The sequence below is a fragment of the Amborella trichopoda genome, chromosome 12, assembly GCF_054954075.1.
Source record: "Amborella trichopoda isolate Santa Cruz 75 chromosome 12, AtrichopodaSantaCruz75HAP2 v2.0, whole genome shotgun sequence".
NCBI lineage: Eukaryota > Viridiplantae > Streptophyta > Magnoliopsida > Amborellales > Amborellaceae > Amborella > Amborella trichopoda.
Window position 1 is genome coordinate 43252007 of NC_142347.1, and position 9998 is coordinate 43262004.

Genomic DNA, 9998 nt, shown 5'->3' on the forward strand with positions numbered 1-9998 from the left:
GGCTGAGTCTGGAATTGTATAACCCCACTGCTAATTGTTTGCATTCCTTTCTAAATTCTCTCATTCACTCAAAATATTAAATGAAAATGGTGAAGAATACTAAAGGATATATCTATGGCAAAACGTTGAAGTGTTTCAAACAAGAAAGATGGCAGACAGTATACTAGAGCTTCATAGAGATCAGATCTCATGGTTCCTCCTTCCAATTAAAGAGTTACAAAAAAACATATGACCTCAATCAGGAACCACATGAAATATAACTAAAACAACCAGCACGAGTTAACCTAAATTTGGGGAACTGCACTAAGGGTTCCTGAAGTCAATCACTATCAGGGCTTAGTATTGCAGGAATGGGCATTTCAAACACTGAAAACATTTCCTACGAGGAAATATGTATTCTTATCTGAATTAGCAAAACTCAAATGAACAGAAATAAACTTGGCAAAACAATACCACACTTTCTAAGTATTCAAACCAAAGTAAGCACTAGATCATCTCATAAAAAATGACTGATCAATTGATTTTATGGAACATGAAATCAGTTGACAGAAGCAATTGATTTTCTTTCATCGAAAAAAGACTAATCAATTATTCTTACATGCAAACTTCTGAAAAATAACCCAAAATTGACAGATATGATTAGTGGGGTCAAATGTTCAGCTCGCACAAGCATATTGGGGTAGCATACTTCTTTGTCTCACCAATTCATGGAGATCATGAACTATTTTGAATACTGCATCTGGCCGAGCTAGCTTCAGTGCATTCTGAGACATGGATTTTAGCTCGTCGGCTTTGGGTCCAAACCACTGGGCAACAATATTCGCTATCTCCTTTGGAGATTTTGAGAACTTCCCAGCGCCATTCTCCACAACATAAGGCACATTTCCAGCTTCCTGAAATTGATACAAATATTAGGAGGAGGATGATATAATTTTGTTTTCATCAATAAACTGGGATGACTTAATGAAGCTTGAAAGAGAAGGATTACAGGATCTTCAAAGTTTTTGAAGTAAGACTATTATCAGACAGATGGAGGATGGAAAACTGCAGCCTATTTGGAGAGGTCATGAACATTGGATGAAATGATGGAAGTTGAGGGAGAGATGGCACAGAAAAGGAAATGACAAGAATGGTGGGTCCCACACTTCATAACCACTTGTTATTTCATCAGATGTTCATAACCTCAACGCATTATGGTTTCGACTTGTGGTTTCCCAAAGTGCGCTGGACCATAGCATGCTTCCCCAAGTTTTAACTTTTCATCGTATAGCACTAGAATGACCATGGAGAAAGGAGAACTTATAGAAGACAACTTAAACAAAATAATCCACTTTTAATGACCAGAGAATATCCAGTCACGGATGCACTTAAAAAAGTTCACTATACAATATGAACCAGGACTTCTCAAAGTAACCATTTGAACATTTTGTATAAAGTTCAAAACAAAACATAAAATGAGGTGCATAATAATCAAATTAAAGGACGTATAAGACTCCCAAAACATTTTACAGAAACTACCTTACACTCCATAAAATATCAATTTGATCAAATCCAAGGATGGGATATATTTGAGATGTCCCATACTTTTGAAGATACATATATGCACACACACATGCATGTAACCTATCCATAAAGTCAGTCTATGAAAGCCGACCACCAAGAATCTGATCAAAAGTCCACTTAAACTTAGAGAAGCCATATCCTTTCTTCCAAGGAAGAACAGGGAAATTTCAGAAAAAAGGAAGTTACCTGCCCAGCAATATAATCATTAAGAATTATAGGAAGGCCTCTTATCATGGCTTCAGCAATGGTCCCTGGTCCTGCCTGTGAATATTGAGTACCCATGAGCACTAGGTCTTCAGGAGTTTTCATGAAGGTGGATGCAAGATTAGAAAAAAAAAAAAAAAAGATTTCAATTTGTTTTTTGAGAATGCTAATAAAATGATTTCAAATATTGAGGAGTTACCTTCGTAATAATGCAATCACAGGCTCCCATACAATCCTCCATTTTGGTAACAAATCCCTCGATCTACAGAGAGAAAAAGGCCAACTATTGAAGTACAGAAAAAGAAGAAACAATTTTAGACAAACTTACATGATCATACATTATAACAGTAACTCAAAACTTATGAGCACTTAACACCAAAAAGTGATTGCTTTGCACAAGAGGTTTTCTCTCCGAACTTTGTTCTATCCCAATAAGGGTGGCAAGAGTAGAAGCTAGCACAGCCTTTCAAGATTTCCTCTTATGGAAACTCTTTCTGTTTTCAGAAGAATTAAAAGCAAATAGTTCTTATTTTTTATGGCGTGTTTTTTTACCGAAGGTTAATTAGTCCTTTGATGATTTACATATCAGGGAACCAAGCTTCCAAGTTCTAAGCAATCAGCATCTCAAGCGAGGACAGTGACCACTAGCAATAACCATCCAACATCAAAGAGAACAATCAATCATTTAATAAAGACTTCATAACTAAAACAACTTGTAACTAATCTGCTACAAACATGAAAAATAAGACCTTATACCTGCACTGGAATTCTCCAGTTAATTGACTGTAATTTGCTAGCAAGCTTTTTGTTCCGGCCGCAGATAATAAGAACCTGACCGATGGGTCCTCCCATATTCTCATCATACAACAAATCTCCGAGTGCTCGAGCAGTTGCTTCGATGGGTCCCATGCCTTCTCCACCACCCATCAATAAAACAGCAGGTAGTTCCTCATCCATGCCGAATTCCCTCCTTAATTCTTCCTAGAATTATAGAAAATGTAAGAAAAGTGGAATTCTTTTCATCCCTCAATAGAACGGGAATGTCTACAATCCAATGGACCATAGAAAATTATAGACCATTGGGGTCATCACCAACCAATGAAATGATGAACACAGACGAAGATGAGATTCAGAGCCACCTGAATGGAACTTCCACAATACTGGTTCCTACTCTCTTGTCATCACTATCCATCGTGTTCTTGGCCGATTACGACCCCGAGGGACTTACATTTTCCAGTAGTGCATTGGAATTATGCCATATTCCTAAAAGAGCAGCCTATCTAAGATAATTCTGAAACTAGAGAGTCTAAGATCACCTTTGGTCGAACAGGATTAACAAAAGAAGGCCTCACAGGAAGGCCATACACCCGAATTTGAGAAGGTTTTAAACCTGCTTTTGATGCCCTTTGTGCCACCTCAGCCGTTGGGCAATAACATCTCGTTACAAGCTTATGAAACCTGGAAAAAAAAACGGCACGGCAAGGCTAATTCATTATGTACCAAAGAAGTATAATTGATGACTGAAATATTGAAAATAAATTGATAACTCAGAGAAACAAACCACTTGCAAAGAGAATATATGAGAAATAAATTACACAGTGCAACTCCCGAATTCAGGGCATACCAGGTTGGATGGCAGGTGCTCAGATCTGTAATAACAGTGGTGAAAACTATCTTCTTTAGAAGTCCTTTGGCCCTCAAGATGCGTAGTGGAACATGTTGCATTAACGGATGCGCACTTATAATAATATCTGGCTGGTATTTCATCAGTCCTTTTGCAACTTCTCTGCAGTTCCTCAATAAGACGCCAACTAATAAGCAAAATGCACGTCTTATAAACAAAAGGGAAAAGAAACTACTTACCATCATATGGTGGAATCATGATCTTAAGTGAGATGATGGAATTCATAATTTGAAATAAAGCAAGTTTAAAATTAGTAAGGTTCTCACCAAGCAATAAGACAATATCAGAGGTACGTCTGTGTTGAAAAAGAGTGGCAAGTTAGCTTAATAACTTTAACACCGACTTGTACTGAAAACCTATAATACTGAGCCCATTAATGCGCAGAAGTAATAGGGTCATGGGAATGGTGAAACCAATTCAAAGACCCCAAGGAAAGGAAGCCAAATGTACCATGAACTAATCAATATAAGAACTCCCCTAATGAACCTGGAAATGCCTTAGAAACCCAAGGGATGCAGGTCAAAACTGTGAAAGCATGGCCTTTCCACTGCCAAACAATGTTTTGTGATTACTTCCATTAGTATTAGATGATCTGCCAAAGTTCATAACCATACCACAACTTTAGGGAAGCCAATACTTCAGCCGACATTTTGGCTAGGGAGGGAGGCCACTCTAACCCCATTTTGGGGACCTAGGTGTATTTTGAGAGCTTCTCCCCCTAATCTTCTAGTTGTTGTATTTTTTCTTCCTTGAAGTAAAGCATTTTTTTACCCCAATTAGTTGGGAAAAGGCTTCGATGATGATGATGATGATGTAAAGCATTTTTTCGCCCCTTCAGGGCTCTTGTATTGGGTGCCCTTTCTAATGGGGTCCCCTCATTTTTGTAAATTTTGACAATTCAATGCAAGTGAACATTCTCAAAAAAAAAATAAAAGGCACAGTCTTCAGAAACCACACCGCATTTAGCCACCAACAATATGAAGTAGTGGCTACAAGCAGCAACACCATTCACATGTAAGATTCATGCCCCCTACAAAACTTGCCATAATTTAGTCCATATCATGCTCTTTTTATGAAGTTTTAGATTCTTTTACTAGAAGAATCGACATCTTATGTTAGCAATTATTTGAAAAATATGTTTTTACTATATTTACGAAATGCTAAATTAAAGGAAGGACAATCAAATATGGGTCCTTAGCTCCTACTGAATTACCAATGATCCTGGCCCTAAAACCCCACATTTCCCACTATCAATTATCAATCTTGGGAGTTCATTGATGAATTCTAGAAAAAAACCTCACCTTATTTGGTAGCAAATGCAAACACTAGTATCCCTAGGTTACAGGCACTGGCACTTCAATCGCACTTGACATGTGTCTCATCTTATTGTGAAAGAAATTGGAATATCGTGGTTCCTGTTCACTCAATTAAACACAATAGGATCACATCCATAAAGCTGAAGATTTTGTATGTGTGCATCATAATGTTTCCTCTGTTGAAGAAATAGGATCTTAGGATTCTTTTGGATGCTGACTGTTGGTAAGGGCAAATCATGCTTGGGAGTAGCTATCATGAAATTTAGATGATTCCGACTCAAATTCGTTCATACCAGAAAGAGTTGACCTATAACTTTTGTCATGAGTTCTTTCATCAGCTTCAACATTGACTACCTTGTTTTGGTGGGAAAGCTAGGATTTGAACCACGGACGATAGTGTTGTGGTCTCAATGCTCTAACCACTGAACCAGTGTTGGAAAAAACGAACTCAGTTCAGGACTTGGATGGTCCCAAGTTCGAATCTGTCCCAAATAATAATAACATAATAAGAACTGTTCAAACTCCGCCAGTTCCCATTCATATGATTCCAGACACGGCACCCCTGCAGAGGCTGGGTGACTCGGATGAGTCCACCGGCACCCTTGCAGAGGCCGGGTGACTCGGGTATGTCCAAGTGGACTCTTCCAAGGTTTCAGACACTACACTAAACCAACATTCCAAGCCCCAATTTTGACAACTTCACCAAACGTAGACTTGATATTTCTTCCTTTTTTCTATGTCATTTCATGTTTTGTGCCAGAAATATCTAGAATTTAGCATTCCATATGGATTCATATCATATTGGCAATCATGGATATGTGGTATTTATTTCTGTTACTATGTCATACGTTGCTTGACACTTCTTTTCTGTTTTGGTCATAAAATGAATACTTGAAAAATTGTCAGGCTTTGTTATATCTTTTTTAATAGCTATATAATTATGTGGATGGTAATAGTTGGCTCAGGTTACCTTCATTTATCATGGTTTAGTAAGTCCCACAATTAAAAGACCCCAGCAAAAGAAGGAAGTAGAAGTAAGCAGAAATCCAATTTTCTTTGCTTACACAAGCGAGGACAGAATACAAAAGTCAAATCCACACAACCAGGATCAAGATGATGTCATCGATTAGATACAATGAACAAGAAAAAGAAAAACAAAAGCATTAAGATACTATCATTGATTATAGATGGTCTCTGATCATAAATAGAAAAGGAAGAAGAAAGAACCAAAAGAGAAAAGAAGCATCAAACAATTAGATTGCAAGAGAATTGGCCTCACCTAGCTATAAAAGTAGAAGTTGCTGCAAAATGGGGTTGATGCACTAAACGTGGAGCAGTTCCATAGAAGGTCATTTTCCACAGCGTACCATGTTTCACCAAGAAATTATAGGTCCTAGGCAGTTGGTTAAATGGCCACGGAGTATGATCTGACCACAAATCAGTCACATAGACCTGTCCAGAACAAATATAATTGATATTCACACAAGCAAACAAACGAGACCATGATTCCAAATACAATGTTGAACTAAAAAAGATGAAAATTTTCTTATAATTTTATTATAACTGTTGAAATTGGAAAGAAAGGAACAACACCCATAAAGTCAAACACAATATTGTAATAAAAATTTGATTTTTATCGATAAATTAACAATAAAATTGATATTAAAATAAACTGAATGGAGATTTTTTTTTTTCAACGTTTAAACTGCATGAAACTTGAGTGGTAATGGACAAAGTACCTGATATTCATCACCAAATTCAAGATTAAAAGCTGCCTTTATTGCTTCAGCAGAGGCTCTATGACCCCCACCTGTATCGCTCATAAGAATCAAAACTTTCTTTGGAGTCTCTGCACCCAATAATCGAAGTCCATGGCTTTCTCCACATTGAAATTCACACTCATCGAATGGCTTTTGCACAGATGAAACTGAGGCAAATCCAATTGGAATTCTCTCACAATTCAACCGAATGAACCGATTAAACTGATTCCCTATCCCCTGAACCTTTGCTGCAGTTTTACCAATCTTCAAAGAACCAACAAATTTGGGTTCTCCAGGGAATGTAACCCCAAATTTTGCGCCACAAGAACTGCTCGAATGAGGCAAACATAGTTGCCCAAAACCTCTAGAACTGAAGTTTGAGTCAAATGACAAGTACCCAAATTTACAGAGGAGGTCCAAGCCACTAGAAGGCTCTTGGGTAACAGCTGAAGCTTGCATTGTTTACTCTTTGAGGAGAGAACAGGGTTCACTCAATCCATGGGTTTTACTCCAAATTAAGAAATGGGTATTTTTCTTCACGGCTCAAACTTCAAAGAACAGCTAGAGATGGAGGGAGTTGCAGAGTACGAAGAGTTAGAGAGAGAAAAGAATGGCGGTCATTAGGGTTTTGAGCGAGGAGTTCAGATGGAGAGAGAGGAGGGATGGAGTACGGATAAGTCCGTTGAGGGAATGGAAATCCAGAGGGGTTTTAGGAGCCACAAATTGAGGGATTTTGGGTCCTATTGATTCCATGGCTGATATATGATGTATCTGGTTCTCAATAATGATTCCATGAAATATACCAAATTCCCTTGGATATATCTCTACGTCCTCTCACGGTCACGATCCTGTAAAGCTAAGGAAATATAAATTATTGGTTTCCCAAACTTTCCCTTACATAATTATGTAGAGAGAGAGAGATTTAAGCATTTATTTTGATTGAGTTTGGATTTTTTTTAGACTTCTCCCATGCAATAGGGAATGGGATTTGAAATCTAATCTACCTTTTAAGTATTTATTTTGCTTGAGTTTGGATTAGATTTTTATTTTTTGGACTTCTCCCGTGTATAAGGATTGAGATTTGAAATCTAATCCAAACGGGTTCGGATAACTTAGTGTACCTAAGACTTACCCCAAAGCCCAATTTAGCTAAATCCTTCTAATCAATCGAATTCGATTTTTTGGGAAAGATAATTTAACTTAAAACAATTATTTTCACTGCTTTCCAAAGTTTTATTTATTTATACTTATTGATTGTATATAATAGCGACTTGAAATCTAAATTGGGTCAAATTAAAATTATTGTAGCTATAAAGTTTACTTAAAACATCTAATTTATCTTATCATCATGACTTTTACCCAACTATTTAAGATCGGTTAAATATCTAAATAATTGGAATTAATTGTTTTGGACAAGATAGGTAGGTCAAGTTGCTTTAGTTTAAGACTTAACAAAAATCTTTTAAGAGAGCAACTTCTAATGTAAAACCAATCTTAAAAAAGTGGGCGGTTTAAGGAGGTATGCAAGTTATTTGTCCATGGTATTACTTACCGAGCTACATCGTGATGCACATGTCAATATTCATTGGCCGGTGCAACTAATGTTGACACATGTTTAAAATATGTGTGCTACTAGGGTTCTAGTTATGATTTATATAGGATGTGGTTTTCATAAGGTTGCGATCGTAAACAACCAAACTAAGGTGCACCTTCAAAATGTTGTTGTGACAATTTAATCTTGGTTTCAAAAATTATTAGGATGACGTGCGAATTTATTTTTATAAAATTTAAACTTCAAAAACAGTTTAGATCGAGCAGATATATAAACGGATAAAAATCTTTAAAATAAACAATCCAAATAATATATTGTAAGATGTATTATTTTTAAGGTTTGAAGTATTTTTTCTTTTATATATATGTACATCTCCATTTCAAGGTGATCAATTAAAATACGGGATTTCATTTATTGAAATTTTTTTTATAAAATAGAGTTTACCGGTAAGAAAAAATTAAAGAAATTTCTTTTGGGTTGCCATTTAAGAAAAAATAAAATAATATCTTAAATGGCACAATATTATATGAAAACATTTGGCATTATTAAGACATGGAAAAAGAGTTGAAGTTCTCCAATTCCCACATGTAAATCAAGAGTCACACCACGACGAAATGGCCACGAAGGTTGCGTTTTCCTCATTTTATTGGTATTAGTTTTGTGACTTTCGAACTCTCTTCTCCACATAAATTTCTAAAAAAAAAAAATCGATTTTGTGGTCATGCAGGACCATATGTACCAGTACCAAAGTGTACATTTGTTATTTCATTGGTACACAACACCTATTTAGGGTTTTTTGTTTGTTCCCAAAACTCTAGAATAATTTTTATCTATATCTCACAATTCAATTGAAAACATATGGATTAAGAGCAATTTGAAATAAATTGATTAAGAGAACAAATATGCTCGATGTCAATATCCCTCTATAATTAATAGCCCATTCGAGTAGGCCCATCAATGAACCGGGTGTCCTAGCTTGGCTCTGGCCCTGTCCTCTGTGAGCTCATGGCCTGGCCGTGCAGACTCGTATTTTAGGGCACAGGCCACAACAATAGCAAGTGGGGCCAAGACTAGGCTGCCACTTGACCAATGATCATATCCAATGTTTCAAGAACTCCATCGGTTGGGTGAATTCGCCTTTCGAAAATCCAATTGGGATCAATGAAAAACACACTCACATCCATCTGATTTGAAATTTGACGAATAAAAAAAATTGTGACATTCTTGTATTAAAAGTAAATAATCTCTTTATATACTTCTCTCTCTCCATATATATATATATATATATATATATATATATATATATATATATATATATATATATATATATAACACTTCAAAACGTCTATAGGTGAAGTTCTACAGTACTTCACTTACAGCTTTATCACCATCCAAAGTTCATCACACGGCTATAGATGTTTGATAACATATAAATTTTTATATTTTTTAATAAATCATAATGATCTGAATTTGGTAGGTATGTATGGCTTAATGAGGTGCACCTTAATAAAATATAAAACAAATAATTTGGATGATAAAATGACCTAAAATACCTCTATAAAGTTTCAAGGGCAATTTTATCATTTTATTTTGTGAATATTTTTTTAATATTTTATTTTGGTGCGACTTGTTTCATATGTACACAAGTCCCAAATTTAAGATAAAACTGATTTGTAAAATAATTATTAAATTTAAAATAGTACTGAACAACATTGACCGTGTGATGGACTTTTGATGGTGATGAGGTGTAGGTGAAGTACTGTAGAACTTCACCTATGGACGTTTTGAAGTGTTTTCCCATATACATATATGGGTGTGGCTTCTTTAACGTTGCAACGTTAAACAATCCAATAAAGGCGCACCTACAAAATTTATCATAGCATGTAAGTTTAGTATAAAAAATTATTAGGATTATTTGA

General features: G+C 35.9%; 1 protein-coding gene across 1 annotated transcript; it reads right to left on the reverse strand.

The window, feature by feature from the left end:
• Positions 1-496: 496 nt before the first annotated feature.
• MGD1 (monogalactosyl diacylglycerol synthase 1) lies at positions 497-7313 on the reverse strand. The gene is made up of 8 exons (XM_006845344.4): positions 6507-7313; positions 6047-6219; positions 3392-3553; positions 3084-3225; positions 2524-2748; positions 1967-2029; positions 1750-1824; positions 497-893 (listed from the first exon to the last, which is right to left on the reverse strand). Exons 1-8 carry the CDS (start codon positions 6984-6986, stop codon positions 657-659), a joined length of 1557 nt encoding a protein of 518 aa, XP_006845407.1. The 5' UTR covers positions 6987-7313; the 3' UTR covers positions 497-656.
• Between the last annotated feature and the right edge of the window lie 2685 nt (positions 7314-9998).